Here is an 18080-nt window from a genome sequence, read left to right as displayed (position 1 = left end):
TTACCTTCACCTCACCCATCTTATTGCACCTATATGCCCAGACCTGAGGGATAAATGGAAAAAATAAAAGCCATGAGTCACCACAAACAGTCAACGAGAACAGGTCAGCTGAAAAAAAACAAAAAACAAGAATATATTAAAGACACAGTAAATCAGATCAAATGGTGGTATTTATTGTTTCACAGTGCAGGAATACTTGGCCTCTGTCAGTTGAAAAGTGTTGGGATCTGTTAGGAAAAGAGGAAGTGGGGAGGCGGAACATCTGGACTTTATTTGAGCGCTCCAAAGTGAAGAAAAGGTCCAGAAATCAGCTTAAAGGGCATTTTCCATATTAATTGTTGGCCGCAGAACTGCCTCGTTTTAGTTTTATATTTCAAAAGCGAGACTCACGGCTCTTCGTGGGAATATGACGTTTCCATACACTCCACGCCGCGTCTCGCGTGTGTGGGTGTGTGAGCGCGTATTGCGTGAGTGCCTCACTGACGCTCCACAGCCCAGTGTTGTTCTCACAGAGCAGACAGACAGACAGACAGCCGACTGGATTAGATCGACAGAATAGAAACTGCTAGTTCTTCATTTTTTAAAACCTTTTTTAACATAAAAAGTCTGGTTTGACTTTCATAACTTCTCCTTTTTTGGGGGGTGGGGGGATCATCGCGCCTTTTTGAACAGTTTCGTGGTGGCTCTCAAACCGGTATGGATTTGCCACTGTCTAGAGAAGGCACGCCGTGTGGTCCGCTACCAAAGTTTTGATTGTCACCGTTGGTCTGGAGTAACAGAGGAAGGCGCTGAACTTTGACGCATACGTGAGGACACCTGAAGACAAATATCAAACTGCCGGAGCGTCTCTTTACTCTGCTATCTACTATCTCTCATGGGGTAAGTAATCCCACCATTTAAAGATAAGAGCAAAAAGTAAGAGCATGTGCTTCAGCAGCCTAACAAAGGGGATCCGCACTATTGTATCGCTCCACCAGGCTGATATTTATAGATGCTCGGACTTTGAAAATCAGAGACAGACACTTATCTAAACTCCACGAGGTCCCTCTCATTGCATGAGCAGTGAAGCGTGTCAATAATGCTTGGAAAGTCTCGGCAAACTTTTCAAAATGCCACAATGACTCATGAGTACCTATGCCAGCTCGCTGCGTGGCCGCAGTTAAGAAACGTCACTTCTGCACTTTCACAAGTGTCCCAAGAAAGCAGTTACAGCACAGCGCGAGATGTTTTTTTTTCTTCTTCTTTAAATTTGATTCAACGTGACAGCTTCTTAGACGTCGCCCTTTAACGATTAACAATTTGTCGTGTCAAATATTAACGTGCAAGGCAGCTGGACGTGGGCGGGTGGGGGTGTATGTGCACTCTGATGTATGGAAGCTGTACTGTACGAGGCTGAGGGGGAACCGCGCTCAGCCAAACAGCCAGCTTGCCGTGCCCCCCCGTTCAACCCCGCACCCCCTCCACGCTGTGACCCCTGATGTTGTTGGGGCTTGTTCATCCGTCACTCTAAAGAAGGCATTGTATTGAAAGGATGTAATAATAAGACAAAAGCCCCCATTATCCCCATGTGCACCGGAGTTAATCTTATGGGCTTGGGAGATAGACTTTTCAGTGAAAACTAGCTCATAGCTTCAACAAGCATGGCCTTAACTGAATCTCGTGCATTGTTATGGGTGGTTTAGAGTGAGAATTAAAACGGAAATGTAATTTGAATACACGTTAATAATACGATGCAGCTGAACTGCAAGTAAGTGGCCTGAATTTGCAAATCCGGATTTGAATTTAACGAAGGTTTTCTTATCACGCATGCTGAGAGCATGCTGACTACACAGCACATATTGTTCCATACTGACTGCACAGCACATACTGTTTCATACTGACCAAATGAGTAAATCCTTAAGTGAAGGATATAGGTGTCAGCAGTCCAGTAGACATCCTGGGAGAATGCTTAAGTTAAAGTGAGATAAGATGATAAGCTAGAGCAAATAATGTTTATTGCTCAGATAAAAGCCTCCATCCATCATGCTCTGTCCTGTGCTTGGTCTGGGTCAGTGTGTCGGTCTACGGTGCGGTGCTCATTAGGAGGCTGTCTGAAAGTACAAAAGTCTGTGGTCATATTATCTCGAGGACCAGCTGAAGAAATGCCGTGAGAAATCAGCGTCTGAAAATGTTGAATAGCTTGAAGCCGGTTAAAATTAAGTACACATCTTCCTGTGATAACATCGAGAATAGTTGTGAAAAGGAAACACAGTCAGCAGCAATAGGGTCACCCTATCAAGTGTTGCACAGGCTGTCAACAGGGTCATTGATGCAGGTGTTGCGCAAGACCGACTTGGTTTGTTTGGTGCATGCATGACCACCTGTGGACTCAGGTGTGTTTCCCAGCATGTCTTGGATAGGACATGACACAACCATCCATCCATCTGTGTTTGTCCCATGTGACCACATGGCTCATTGCACGTGAACAACACCCGCCACAGGCCTGACTGGTGCCGGGCTTCTTTGCTCACCCACCCCCTTCCCCATCCCTTGGCAGGAGTAACAAAAGGGTCAATCAAATTACTGGCTAAATGCCTTTCACAGAGTTGAAGCACACATAGTATTAGTCTTAACAGTCTATATAAAGGAACCTTAAATGTTTTATGTTAAACTGTAGGGACATTTACACAGACCAGCAGCCCATTACCTCATGAGTTCAGGATCTGTGCGATGCTGACCCAGCCCACTGTGCTCAGTGGCCCTCTGTAATGGGAGCCGTTTCAGTGGGGATAGCGTGAGAAATGAAGACGGATAGATGGGGTAAATAAATAAATAGATGTATAAGTGCATGGGTGGATAAATAAATTAATGGTAATTTAGCAGTGGGAACTCAATTTGTGGGATTTTTTTTTAATGGAACAGGTCACTAGGGGGATAAAGTCGGGAATGGGTGGTGGGTGGGTGGCGTTGATCCCTGAAGGATGCTCAGATTTCAGTTAAGGCCTGGGAGCAGTCCACTAATAGGGAGCAGCAAGAAAGCTTTTCTTTGAGGAAGCTGTCTTTCCTTTTGTTGTCTGTGCTTTATTCAGTCAGATCAGGCTCATAACAACACTAAAAGATCAGAGGCATGACCTGCCAGAGGCGCCCTGTCTTTTACCTGGTTCAGTAAAAGCAGTCAGAGGTCAATGCATACATTTAAAAAGAATAGGAACCATGTCAGATAACGAGGGACAATGCCTGTGTTTATACTCCTCTGTTGGGATTTCTCTGTGATATTAATAGTGGTCTGCGGATAGCCATCTGGTTTCTACGCGCTCATGCTGGTAGTCCTTTTTCGTGAAAAACACTTTCCTTGGGTGTGGCAGCTGGAGCAAAATAAACGACTTCTGTTCGCAAGCTGCCGAGGCGCAAGTCACAACACACAGCTGACAGCATGTTGCTATATGATTCACAGCCAAAGCTGGGAGTGCCTCAGATCAGAGAAATACATGTGGTGCGCTTTGCTTTTAGCCTTTTTTTTTTTTTTAAGCTACAAATGATGTGCTTGCTCTTTGCTGACACCTACTCACTCCAGTTAAAAATAATTATTCTTATGAAAAACACATTTACAAATATGGATTTTATTTTGTTGGGGGAAACAATAGCTGTGAGTATTTTAAAATGCTGTTTCAATCAGCGAAAGAAACCATTAGCTTTAAAGACTCTTTACATTCCTTTTCCACTTGGACAAACTATGAGACCCCCCATGACCAGGCCCTGATGCTTGTAGCAGCATGCCAGGATTTCCTGACACTTTCTGGTGTGGATAAGTCTGTTCCAATTCTCCTGCAGTTTCAAGCTTGGACGAGACAATACTCAGATGCTGCCAATAAGTGGCAATGCAAAAAAAAAAAGGTTTTCAGGACAAACTTGCAACATGGGTCTTTCAGAGACAATGACGAATGGATTGAATGCAGGGTTTCTGGTTACTCCTGTGGCTTTGGATCGGTCTTTAGATTGGACAGCGTGATTTATGAACTGAAAGGCAACAGCCTCGTACAGTCTGTCCTCGTGGCAGGCTTAATTAGTGTGGTCATGTCGTGGTTTTCTCATTTCTGATCCTTTTCAGGGCTCGCTCTTGCGCGATCTCGGGGCAGGTACATATGAAGATGCTGTTGTTTTGGAGACCACCTCCTCCTCTTTCTTCCTCTCTCTTGGAAGTCTTTGTTATCCGGTCAGCTTTGTTTGTGCAGCTGGACAACTTGACAGGATTACTTCAACACCCCACCTCCCCAGACCCAGGAGGAAGCTGGAGACAGTTTTCTTGGGTTTTCAATTGCCCTGTTCAGCCAGTGAAAGCCTCCTGAAGCTGTTCCTTTTGTTTGGAGCTGAGAGTTAATTTGCTCTCTCTCGTCCTAATGAGCTTCTTTGGTTGCTAGGTTTTTGTTATATCCACTCACAGGCTTTAAAAGTTAGACAAAATGGCCAACTGTGAGGGCATTTTTATTGAAACTAGCTATTCAGTTTGTTTATCCTGTAAATGCTTCAGCTTAAGTCTTTCCAAGCTGAAAGATATGATGGACTTAACCTACAGCAAAACACAAGCTGGGTCATGATGGAAGCCAGACAGCTCCAATTGAACAGACAGACGGGGCAGAAGTGGATGCCGTTTATTTAAATGATAACTGCTCAGACGTTTTCATTTAAATGTGCCTCGTCTAAGTGAAAGTCAAGTACGGTAGTTGCCTTCTGCTATTCGAAGAGTTCCACAACAGCTACACTGTTTGCTGTTTACATATTACGTAGTGGTAAGCCACTTTAACCAGAGCCAGGATATAATGCAGTATATAAAGAAAAATTAGTAACTGCTGAGTTTATTTATTTGCACTCATGTAATGCCTACAGTATATAAAGCAGACCTTCGAAACTGCCGAAACCGTGTAACATTAGACATCCGTGGCACACATTTGCAGCTCACAAGTATATTTCTTCGCGTTTTGACATATGATGCACTCATGCTGGGGAGATTTCAAAGACATAAATGCTGCCATTCAATGCAATCATTCCTAAACTGTATAAAATACTGGGATACAAGTTAGGGCTGTGTGGACACAACAATGTTCCCTCTCTAGGCAACCGTGTTTTTCTCCATAAAACAGAGCTATGGTTAATGGACCTCTGTTTGCCAGAGGAGTCTGGAGTTGTTTTCCTACACTCGATCATAGGGAGGGATGGAGAGCCACTGTCAATTTATCAACTTATCAGTGGACACTAGACAGGAGCAGTCGGGGTGGCTTTGTGGCTCTTTGCATTCGACTCTGCAGACATTGTTGCGGTTCATTGTGCAGTAAACCTTTTTTGCGTTACTGATTATGGTCTGGTGTACCGTGACTGTTTGTTATGATGTGCAGTGCACTGCAAATCACTGCAGCATCTGTGGAACAAACAGTCACAGTGTCGCAGTCACGGAACCCTCTGCACTACCAATCAACACAAACACATGCATTGATATACACAGTCATGTCTCGTGGTCACTAGCACCGGATGCATTAAATAATCTCAAATTCTCTCACAGCATCTGCGCAGTTACCAAGAGAACATGAGAAGGGGTGGAATTGAAAGTCTAGAAACAGGATATAATAGGAACAGTGAGCTGGGACAAAAGATAACTAAAGAGGGCTGAAAACCTTTCATTAGGAGGCACCTTATTGTAAAAAAAACCAAACAAACAAAAAAAAAACCCAACTATGGGATGGTGTTAGAGGCACATGGTGATTGAAACTTAAGTCACTCAATTTCGCTCTCACACATGAGGTTTCTCACAAGAGGCCAACCAATCCTGACCTCACTTCTCTGCCTGCATTGCATGGCATTGCCTGCACGTACATTGCTGGTTTAAGCCGCCGTACACAGACACGCACTCACACAAAGACACACAGAGACACTCACAAAAGAAAGAAAAAAAGAAAGCTGTGCAAAGTGCAGAGATAAAAAAGCAGAGCGCATATGTGATGCACACATGTTCAGCATCTCTAAGAAAGGCGCCATGTGGTTAACACTACCTTACCTTCAGACACGCACGCTGACAAATTCTGCGCTTTGCAATTTTAAAAGTGGTTTAACCATATCACATGTTGAAGGGTAAATTCTGAGAAGTGTCTTATAAAATTTCCTGAGATTTTGTATTTCAGAAAATCATAATCTTTAAGTGTGTATTTAAGTAATTTAAAATAATAGTGCTTTTTTCTGAAAAGATTAAAACGTTATACTCATTTGTGTATTGCCTGAGAATGTAGTCTATTGGTGCAGAGCTACACAGTTCTGTCGAACTGATTGCGCACTATGTGCTGTAATGAAGTCTTTAATAGGGGGCTTTAAGAACATGCTTGCTCCAGATGTGGGCTAAATAAATCCCTCTTGATGTGCATTTGATCACCTCTTTGTGGCCTCGTCTTTTGATCTCTGTGGTGAAGTTTAAAAAATACGAGGTGGGTTGAGGGGTGTCAGAGTAAGGATTATGTGGTTCTGCAAATCGGAGAGCCGCATGAAAGGAGAATATGCAAATATGGGGCAATATAAAAACATGAACAATTTGAAAACGAGACGTAAGTTGACAGGGATGGTCTGAGGGTGAACGTATTACAGTAATTGCCTCTCAGGCGCCGACTTTGGAGATCCCCCACCCCCAAGTAGAGAGAGTGGAGCACTGAGGGGACAGCAGCAGTGGGGGTGATGGTTATAGCTCCCGAGGCTGCACGATGCCCTTCTTTCTGCAGCTCTTTGTCTACAGCTATGTTCACTTGGTACCCGAAGAACCCTAAAGCACACAAACAGCCACGATATATAAAGCATTATCAAGCTGCAGAGACTGTGATGTGACTTCAGAAAGGAGCAGAAAAATGACACAATAAGACGTGAGCTAAAAATGCTTTTTTTTTTCCACACTGAGATGTCTTGCCAGATTGCGACCCCCAGAAGAGGCTGTGCCCAAACTGTCAAACTGTTTGACGAGCGAAAGGGTAATCCCTAATTATATGCCAGATCTCGTGTATTGGGGACACGAGCTCTCCTATATCTAGGCGCTTATATGAGGTTTTAGTGGCACGTGATTAATGTTGGTGTAGTAGCAAACAAAGAGAGACAAACATTTGCTATTTGGAGCTAAAATTAAACCTAAAACATAGTGTGAAAACTCAAGTGGAGGAACTGTTTCACCTTTCAGTAAAACGGAACTGCTGTGTGTTTTGTCTCTCGTTTGATGCTATGATGCAGGTGTGACACCGATACTAATGTGTGCTAAATACTTCTGTGTTTTGTTAGTGTTTTTATGACAGAAGGGGATGTAATATATAGATGTCTGTGACATAGTTTAGCAAGCTAGGTTATTGCTCGCCATGTTTTTTTTGTTGTTTTTTTTTGTTCTGTTAACGTTGTTGTTCCTCAGTTCAGTTCCCCTCCACATAAACAGTAACATGTTGCAGCAACTATCATATTCATCCAGTCTGTTGTGCCTCTTGATCGTGTTACTGGGCTTGCTAAAAGCCTTCATTTTTCGCATTTCCCCTTGCTTTAGTTTTCATGCGTAGCACCGTTGTGATATGCTGGTCTTTTGAAAACAACAGATCCAAAAGCGACTATATATCTGCCACTTTTCCACTTGTCTATCCTCGGCCCAATGTGTCCTGCTTATGTGTAAGTTTGTAAAATCATCGACAGACTGTCAGGGTCTGTGAATTTTGCTGCTCTCCAAAAATATCAGCTGTCACAACTGTCAAAAACACTGTCCTATCTTTGTGACTTGACTGAAATAACAAAAGTGACAAAAGATGAAAAAGTGTGCATAACACCTCAACTACTAATTCAATCTTTCTGCTTGAACACACAGGTGAATTTGTAACACGTAACATGTTTCCCTTTGAGGTCAGCACACCACGAGTAAGAGGCCTCTCTCGTGACAGGAAATTGAGGTTGTTTACGCTCAACTGACCCTAAACCAATTTATTTTTAAATTGGTTACTTCTTTATTTTCACAGCTTTTTTTGCATCCGTCTTGTTGCTGAATTTGTGTGCAGCTGGGCATGAAAGAGAGGGGAAAATAAGTTCAAGCAGTTTTTTTTCTTGTTCTTTTTTGTTTTTCTTTAAACTTCAAATAAGCGAATCTGTCCCTAATGTCGTTTAAAGTCTGGGACAGTCATGTGACAGCAACACCATGCATCCTCCTCTTTCCCGTTAAACCATGAAACTGGGATAATTGCCTTTTCCTGGTAATTGCCAGCAGACAATCAATAGCATCGCTGTGCTGATATAAAATGATTTTCCTCATGGAGGCCTGGCGGTGAATGATTGATTGATTGGTAAAGAGGGACTGGAACCATCTGCCAGCAGACACAGTCCATCCTGTGTTTTTCTTTTTTCTGCGGGCTTGATGCAAGGGTGGGTGTGGGGTCTTGGTGGGCTCCTGTGTGCAAATGGCTTGTGTTTTGACCTGTCAGTGTAAAGAGGAAGGCTCCTATGTCATCACTGATCAAATTTAAGAAAGTTAAAAGTGTAGAAAAAAAAAACAGAACTCTGTAAGCATGGTTTAGTCACTTCCTTTCAGCATCTGTGGTAGCAGTGGTGAAACCTTGTGGTGGAGCTAGGTGTTTTTTTCCCCCCCATGTCTGGCATGTTAGCACTTGACATTGGGGGAAACTTTGATATTTGCTGTGCGTTGCATGTGGAATTTTCCCTCTAAGAATCTCTGCTCACACCTCCGCGGGATGTTCACAGCTTTTGCTTTTAGTTCAGTCGAAATAAAAAACCAAACAAAACACATATACAAAGGTCTTTGTTACTTTAACGTGGTGATCTTCATTTACAGTAGAGTAGAATGTGCATGTGGGAAAGTAAGGAAGCAAGATGTAAGTCACTCTGGCTAAAATTTACAGCAAATCATACTCACATTTTAGATTAACACTGATAATTAACACACAAGAAACTGAACAGGAAAGAAAAAAAAAAATGGCACCAGAGGCTTCCTGTGCACCCGTGATAGCATACTTTGAGATAGATCACATTGCATATAAGAGAGATTACATTTGAGAATCCACACATTAACTTTTTCATACAGTTTTTTTTGAACAGCAGAGGCTGGTCTGAGTATATGTTTCCACTACGGTAACTTGCTCGCAGGGAGTGCGAAAGGCAGATGGAGAAAGAAGTGTCACAGGATGTCTCCGACCACAAACAGTTCAACCGTGAAGTGCGCTGAAGGATTATTTGAAGTAAACAGTAAACATATTTGAATGCAGCCAAGATAAAAGTCAAATATAAACTTTCTCAAATCACGGTTCATGGTTGTTGTTGTCTGAAATGGTCTTTAACGAAATCTTTTTGTGTTGTTGAGGTTTAGCATCACTGTGAGTTTCAAATGCTTTCCCCCTGGTGAAAATGGAGCCAGGTAGCAGAAGGTTTAACAAGGAAGTGAGGCTTTGTTTGTTTTCTGGTGCAAACTGGGACTTGTGTGTTTCTAATGAAAAACACCTGAAGCTTTTGTTCAACCGTCAGTGCCACGATGAAGACAAAGCTCTTTCTCTTGTTAAAATCCAAAGAGAGCAAGAGTCTGCTTCCAAGAGCAACCGTCAGGCTCTATCTCCAGCAATCTTTGCATGTTTAAAACCCTTTATGGCCCAAGATTTATACAGGTCTGTTGGACTTATTTTGTAATTTAAGCTGTAAAATGAAAGTAAGATAATAATTCTCATCTTTCAGACACTATTAAGCGAAAAATGCTCATAAGTGTGAAAAATTAAGGCTTACATGGTAAAATCGGAACCTTTTTTTTCTGTTCATGTTCACTCAAAAGTAGCTTGCCTTCTGCTATCATGATGCATCGCATATCCCTGCAACACTAAATAAAGTTTTTTAAAAAATTCGGTGTCAAATGCAGCTGCATACATTTTCTTGCATGTGTGGTGTGAAAACTATACATAGCTGTGAAGTATCACAAACACTGTAAAGCAGAGAAAGGCGCATTACGTGAGAACCTTTGCATCATTTATGAGAAATTTATTATGATACAGATCTCAAAGCTCTCTGATAGGATATCCTGCCACAGGTATCTGTCTCTTGTTTGGCTTCCTTTGTCTTTAATTCACGTGTTGCTTCTCTGCCAGCGTTTGTTTCATCACCTGCTCTTGCACCTTGTTGGGCCTTTGCTGTAAAATCCAGACAGGATGTCATGTTGTCTTTCGGTAACCCATGCTACACCTCCACCTCCACCTTTGTGAAAAACAAAACTAAATTGTCGTCATTCCGATGGAAAAACATCAAATACCTGATTCAAAAACCTGCATGCGCTGTACATGTGTTGGAAGCAACCTCAGATTAAATTTTTAATCTATAATGACTTGAGGGGGCGTCAGAGAAAAGTTGAGAGTAGGTTTCCACCTTCAAGGTGCAGGTTCAAGGTTCTTTATTTGTCACATGCATAGTTATACAAGTATAACACACAGTGAAATGTAGCCTGACACGCTCCTCGACATGTGCAAAAAAATTGGGGGGGGGGGGGGGGGGGGGTGTAGAGGAAGAACATTTTTTTTTTATATATATATATATATATATATATATATATATATATATATATATATATATATATATATATATATATATATATATATATATATATATATATATATATTAGGGCTGCCACGATTAGTCGACTAGTCACGATTACGTCGACTATCAAAATCGTCGACGACTGATTTAATAGTCAACGCGTCGTTTGAAGCTTTGTAAGATCCCAAAAGACGCAGGAATGAGTAGCAGCATTTAAGAGTGTAATAACGGACTGAAACAGAAGATGGCAGCACTGCATGTACAACGATGCCAGCTGCCGTTAAACCCCGAAGAAGAAGCTGTGTCCCAGAATTCATAGCGCGGCCCTGCTCAGTTTCCAACAATGGCGGCAGCTAGTTAGTTTTAATGTTACTCTTATTATTCTTTCTGGGTCACAAAATACACGTTTAACATATTTTTAGGTGAGAATGTAGCTGTGGAAACCTCAAATATCTGCTCAGTTTATCAAGACACCACATATTTTCAAAAGCGCTCCGACGTTTTCGGAGACGTCTGTTACCCACTAGCTCGATAGCTAGCCGGGGGCAAGGTCACTAGAGCTGTGAGAACACCGGACTCCCGGCAAATCGTTTTCAAACCCACCGCCGTCTTTCGCTACTCAGGTTAAACATGATATATGAGTCACTTAGATAACTTAAAAATGTTATTGTTTGGCTTTTTTAGTATTTTATTTGTTCCTGAGTAAATCGGTTTGGCTGAGATTAAAGTTATAGTTTTTACACAGCTGAATAAATGTCAAGCAGACAGCTGATTATCAGAAGTGTGAGATGCTCCAGAATTTACTCCGGTGTCCTGTTATATTTTAGATAGCAAGGAGTTTATTAAACTTCACCGAAACAATCTGCAAATTTCATTAAAATTTAATAAACTATCATCTTTTCTTTATTTTTAGTTAGCACATACCTTAAACACTTAAAGCTGTAAGCTAATGCTAGTTATATAAGAGCAGATGCTGCTGGTGCAATAAGCTGTACGTTTTACGTCCAATGGATCTGATTAGTCGACTAATCGCAAAAATAATCAGTGACTAGTCGACTATCAAAATAATCGTTTGTGGCAGCCCTAATAAATATATATATATATATATATATATATATATATATATATATATATATATATATATATATATATATACACACACATTGGGTGAATGTGCAGTAGTAGCAGCAAGCACCTTGAATCAATTTAAGTGGCACTTCTGCATGTGAAAGCTAAAAGTGCATGCATTATGTTTAGGTGCAGGTTTGTAATGTATTTTATTGCACCGATGCATTTAAGTGCAGAAACGTGCACATAAGCAGAAATGTGGTTTATATGTCAAATATAGAAATATATAGAAATATATTTAAATATAAGCCAACGTTTCTACTCTTCCTGTAATTAATCGAAAATTAAGATTTTTCAGGGAGTTGGGGAATTTAAATCTGATATTAGCCAGTTAATAAAATGACTAGAGTGGTTTTAGTTTTATATTACTCTTATGACATTACTTGTGATTATTATTTCAAGTGTTCACATCTAGTCTAAAAGAATTGACACATTGGTAGTCATGGTATGACAACACTTTTTAGCATTGTCACCCTTATTGTGGAAGTGTGACAGTGCTGTCTGGGTCAAATGCTTCAACAAAGGGGCAGGAAGGCGGGGGTTCAGGTGTTGATCAGCCAATGTAGAAACATCTGAGTGATATACTGTATTGCAGGTAGAGCGACAGGGCAGGGTTTAACACATTTAGACGGTGCACTCGGCAAACCAGCCCGTCAAGTTTTCCCACATGAAGTGAAATCCCTTGATGACAGTTGCCAAAAACTCCTTGGTGACAGGCGGACCTTGAGCTGTCTACACAACAGATAAAAAGAGTGCCGTACCGAAAGGAAAAAAAAATGACAGAGCTGAGAGAAAAAAGTCAAGGTGAAACAAAGCCAGCCCAATTTTTTTTTTTTCTCCATTAGTAGACAGGAGACTGCAGAGACACAGAGGTTCTTTTTCATGAGTTAATTCATTATAGGCTGCAATAATACAACCTAATATAATTACCCGAGTGCAGATGCCACATGTGCTTAAGCTCAAACACTCCTATTTGTGTCTATTACTGGAGCTAAAAGGGATGGGGAGGAGCCCGGCTTTTCTGATAGCAGTTGGATAAGGGAGTGCTTGGCTGTAAATTTCTGCTATGATACAGTTGCTGTAGCCAAATGGAAGCATGCTGTCCCTTTATTAAGGCTGAAGGCCAATGCTATCCACACTGAAGGAGACTATTGTTCTTTGTTCCTGCTTAAGGAAACGGTGTGTTGGTTATTACTGGCAGCCTATAGCAGCTGTGCGCTGAACCTGTCTGAATGCAAGGAGGATGCTTTGCAACACTACTGTCACATTTAGCCGAGTGTGTTACAATGCAATGCAATGCATTGATGGGTTTGTGTATGTATGTGCACGTCACAGCGATGTCTCAGATTCCTGCCTTTGTGTCCAGATGCCGTTCCACATCCATGCTCTCTCTGTCTGGCTTTGTCTTGTTCCTTCTTTATCTTTTAGGCTCTCAGGTTTAGATTCAAAGCCTATTAGAACAGAGAAGAGATCCAGGCCCAGTTTCCACTCATTTCTTCTTTAGCCAACACTTACCTCAGTTCTTCCCTTTCCCTAGCAAAGACAAGGACGCATCAGTGTTGAATTACTCTGAAAGCTAGTCTGCAGAGAGATCATATTTCTTTTGACAGGTTTAAAACACCGGCTCCACTTCTAATTAGATTTCCAGAGCTTCCAACCTTCCTTTATTTTAGATCCTGTAGCTGGGGCCCATTTTTTTTTGTTGTTGCATAAAAAACGAAATTTGAATCCATTTTAGCGGTTCACACTGGGACTTGTTTTTTGGCATGTCATGATAAAACTTTCCTATTAGTTAAATTTTTCCACAGCAGTTTTCATAAAACTAATGATATTCAGAAATCATTATGTAAAAGTGTGGTGTAGAGATAAAACATCTTGTTTTTCAAATCTTAGGAAAGCCCCAACTTTTAACTTTCTGGTATCTATTTGATTAGCTGCAAAACTTTTGGTTGGAAGTGGGTGGCTGGTGCTTGTCAGGATGAAGAGCTCTGGCTGATCCGCATGCTATGCTGAAGTTTCAAGAGGTAACTCACTGGAGTGGAATGGTCTGCTCCCCACAACAATGCCGTGTGTTGACAGCCGAGTGCTTGGACAGGGTTAGTGGAATGTCCCCTTCAGACTGGGAGTGCAGTCCTTTGTCTAAGCACCAGCCCTAACAAAGCATTTATTCTTTCACCTGAAGGTGATCTCTGCTTGTGGAGGTTAATAACTAAAGTACTTTTTTTTTCTTCTTTAGGTTAGGTGCAAAGTCTTTCTGCGGTTGACTTCTTTTCCTTGCAAACTGCAAGGTTTGCCTTTGTGGTTTAAATGTAGCACCCAATTCTTTATTTTTCATCTGTTTTGCTGTAAAGCAACTCAAGGATTTCTGACAATAAAAGGTTTTATTTTTGAAGCTCTTGTTTATCGCCATCCTACTGTTCCTGGGTTATTACAGTCAGAATAAGTAAGAATTTTCTAGTTTCCGCTGTACTTAACATGTTTCCTGGATACTCTGTTTTGCTTTAGGTTTTGACTTTGCTGAGCACGTGGCTTTGCTAAAAATATATATTTTCTTTGTCACAGTTTATTACATCGATGCAACAACATTTCCTTTGTTAGTAATCCTGGCCTTCTCTCTTTCTTTGTGTTTACAGGTGACCCACATAGAGCTTCTGAGACGTGACTGTAGGACAGTCTCCCTCCCAGCATCCTTCCTGTCCTTTACTCAAAGGCAGAAACTACTGGCATAGACGCTCTGAACAACACTGTGTGAATGAATCTTTGTCGTAAAGCCGTTGTGCATTGCCACCCTGTCACCATGGGGAGCAAATATTCCCAGTACTACAATAAGACTGTGATTCGCTTATACTACACCTATGCTAAAAACATGACCACGGATGAAATGAAGGAAGAAATTGAGAAAAAAAAAAAAGAACATCCCTCCAGTCTCGAAATATTGATCGTCATCCTTTGCACATTCATCATCCTTGAGAATCTGATGGTCCTGACTGCCGTCTGCCGCAACAAGAAGTTCCATTCGGCTATGTTTTTCTTCATTGGTAACCTGGCATTCTCTGACCTGCTTGCAGGCTCAGCATATATAGCCAACATTTTTCTATCAGGGGCAAATACATTTGAGCTGTTCCCAATACAGTGGTTCATCAGGGAAGGCACAGTGTTCATTGCTCTGGCAGCTTCAGTCTTCAGCCTGTTGGCAATAGCTATAGAGCGCTATATCGCTATCACCAAGGTAAAGGTATACGGCTCCAACAAAACATGCCGAATGTTTCTGCTGATTGGAGCCTGTTGGGTTACCTCCATCCTTCTTGGAGGACTCCCCATCATCGGCTGGAACTGCATCGACAACCTCCCTGAATGCTCGGCAGTTTTGCCACTTTACTCTAAGAAATACATTGTGTTTGTCGTCACTGTTTTCAGCCTCCTACTACTCTCTATTGTCATCCTCTATGTGAAAATCTATTTGATTGTACGCTCCAGCCACCAGGAAGCAACCAACTCACAAGCTTATTCCCTTTTGAAAACGGTCACAATAGTGGTGGGAGTCTTCATTGTCTGCTGGCTGCCCGCTTTTACAATTCTCCTTCTGGATTCGTCCTGCAGCATATATTCCTGCCCTATCCTCTCCAAATCAAGCACCTTTTTTTGCATTGCCACTCTGAATTCTGCGCTTAACCCAGTGATCTACACGCTGCGCAGTAAGGACATGAGAAGGGAGTTCCTCCGTTTGATTTGCTGCTGGGGCGTGCTGCAAAGTGGGCGGCCTTCTGAACGTTGTCTGGTTCCTCTAAAGAGTTCCAGCTCTCTGGAACACTGCACCAACAAACTTGAACACCAGAAAATGCCTATTATGAAAGAATGCACCACCTGTGTTTGATAGGGTTTGATAGGGTGTTTGATAGGGTCCAAGGATATCATGTGTATTAGTGTGAGAAAAAGAAACAAGCTAGCACGTCCTGGATCTAAGACAAGTGGGTGAGGCTGGGACAAAGCTGTCTTTGAGACACAGACTTAAATCTCTCATTACAATTGATACTGTGTGAATTTATAATCGGTATGCAATTAAAATCACCCATGCAGCTGGTGTAAAAATGCAAGAGGAAACCAACGTAGTAAATGAGAAACTATAACGTTCTCATGGGTACTTTTCTCGATTGTGGAGCAAACCATTTTCACTTATATACCTATGATCATGTTCATCTTTTAAATGTGTTAAACCCTTTTAAAAGCCAAAAATAATGTGCATAATATCATAGTTATGTAATAGCTGTTTGGGACTTTCAAGAACTGTGTCAATGCAAAGCTTGCAAAATTGCACTTTGTAGTTTACTGTAGAGATTTCTGCCCTGTGTAAGATTAAACCACATTACTCTTCCTCACTGAAATATGTATGCATTAAGCTTAAAGTTGCATCACTCATTATTTACAGAGTCAGTGGCAGTGGTCAACTGAAACAAAATTACTAAGTAGTCCTTTGACAAAACCAGGACTATATAGTCCCTATATAACCGTACCTTTTGATAAACTACAACAAACTTGTGTAATCTGCTCACATTTAATGCATGAAACTCAGACTGTAAGAGCTAACATGTATGATATACTCCAGATACGGCTTCCATCACTAACACCCCTCCCCTCATTTGTCCTCTTAATCTGCCCCTCTTGCTTTTACTGTTGTCTTTTGTATCTAAACAGTTTCCGTTGAGGAAGGCCTAATCAGAATGCACATTTCCTTAAGGGAGTAGGCACAGATGGCAAATTTGACTCAATAACAGCTGTTTAGAAGCTTTAACTAAAAGAACAGATGCCCTTGCAGTGTTGTAGTAACATAGAATCAATGTGCTGCCTCTGTTTGTGCCTTCCTCATGGGGGCAAAAGGCTGAATGTATGTATGAAGTGTTCGGGGCATGTACCCCATTGTCGACAGTATTATTAACCATCATTTGGAATTACAAAGTCATTGACAAACAGAGAGTGGGATAAACAGGGTAGATCACTCTTACTGTGAATTTTCAAACAGCACCATGAACAAGAATTTGTTGTGAACATCTTGGTTTAATTTGCAAACCATAAGCCGTGTGCAAATAAAGATCCAAACCCGTCTCATGTTTCTCAAGACCCCTCACCTTGTCTACAAAATAGCAGAAGATCCGGTTTCAGACGCACGAGAGGTATCTGCCCTCCTGGGAGGTCAGCTTCATCCTCGTTCCCTGACATCCTACAACACGCAACTTCCCTCAGCCATAGGAAGTTCTATTTTTTCAGTGTCCGGTTCCTGTTGTTTAGGCTTACTGTAACCTTCTTCTCATGGACACACAATTAAAACTCTTCTCCCTGTCAGTGTTTTTATTTTTTATTTTATTTTTTATATTGACTTCTAAATTTAGATGGACACGCACTTTGGCAGCTTCCGTGATGTTTCCTTTCCCCCATTTTTTTTTTTTTTTTAAATCGGTGTACCTATGAGTTTGCCAACTTTTATGTTATATATATATATATATATATATATATATATATATATATATATATATATATATATATAAATAACTGTGTATGTTTTGTATGTATGTGTCTTTGTACAGTATGTATGACTTTTTTTATGCAATGTCTTGTGTGCAATAGTTGTGTGTGTCCAGTAGCACGCTTCCTGTATTAAACTGGTACAATCTGAAACACTAATAGGTACATGCCTTTTTGTTAATTCCAGTTTTATAAAAATAAATGAAATACTGAAAAAAAAGTGTGCGTGTGATTTTTAGCTTTACTCAACCAGTGTGGCAGCTGCAACTTTTCTGCATGTCCTGAGTTGCCTCTTTTTTTTTTATTGTGAATCCATCTTAGAAGGAATTAAAATGCAGCATTAAATCCAAACATGCTCTGACAAGGTCAGAAAAACACTAGCCTCAACATGAAAGCCTGTGATTGTTTGTGCAAATACTGCTTTGTGATTAATCATGGCTATCTTACCTGATGAAAATATAGCTTTGCTTTAAGGCTAAAGGTAGACCTGAAAAGGATGGGAAGCTGGGCAGAGGACAGAGTGCGGGGGCTTAAAGTGGGGTGTGGTGGAGAAGATGGCCTGTTTGTAAGTGCTTGTCTGAGAGAAGCATAAAGAAAAAGCCCCGGGAGAGGTTTTTCTGGGTAAGAGGGATGCTTGGGGTGAGGGGGGAGGCTGACTTATAGAGGCCTTGGGAGATTTGGGCCTGTTTCCTGTCAGACATCCAGGATTCCTGGGTGGGAACGCTGGCTGAATCAGCCCCAGGAGGCTGTGCTGCTGGGATGTCTGCCAAGTCTTTCCATAGCGCTGCAGGATATTACATCAGATTCAGAAACCTGTATGTGAAGTTGTGTACACATAAAGCACAGCCCATGTAAGCTCATTGCTGTAGAACAGCACGAAA

The 18080-nt window shown here is 41.3% G+C and overlaps 1 protein-coding gene across 1 annotated transcript; it reads left to right on the top strand.

Moving 5' to 3' along the window:
* Positions 1-305: 305 nt before the first annotated feature.
* s1pr2 (sphingosine-1-phosphate receptor 2) lies at positions 306-17358 on the top strand. Its single transcript, XM_004552135.6, has 2 exons — positions 306-879; positions 14316-17358. Exon 2 carries the CDS (start codon positions 14435-14437, stop codon positions 15554-15556), a length of 1122 nt encoding a protein of 373 aa, XP_004552192.1. The 5' UTR covers positions 306-879; positions 14316-14434; the 3' UTR covers positions 15557-17358.
* Positions 17359-18080: the final 722 nt, after the last annotated feature.

The sequence above is a fragment of the Maylandia zebra genome, linkage group LG4 (genome assembly GCF_041146795.1).
Source record: "Maylandia zebra isolate NMK-2024a linkage group LG4, Mzebra_GT3a, whole genome shotgun sequence".
NCBI classification, from domain to species: domain Eukaryota; kingdom Metazoa; phylum Chordata; class Actinopteri; order Cichliformes; family Cichlidae; genus Maylandia; species Maylandia zebra.
The sequence above is the reverse complement of the archived record's forward strand: the minus strand, read 5'-3'. Positions and strand labels throughout refer to the sequence as shown.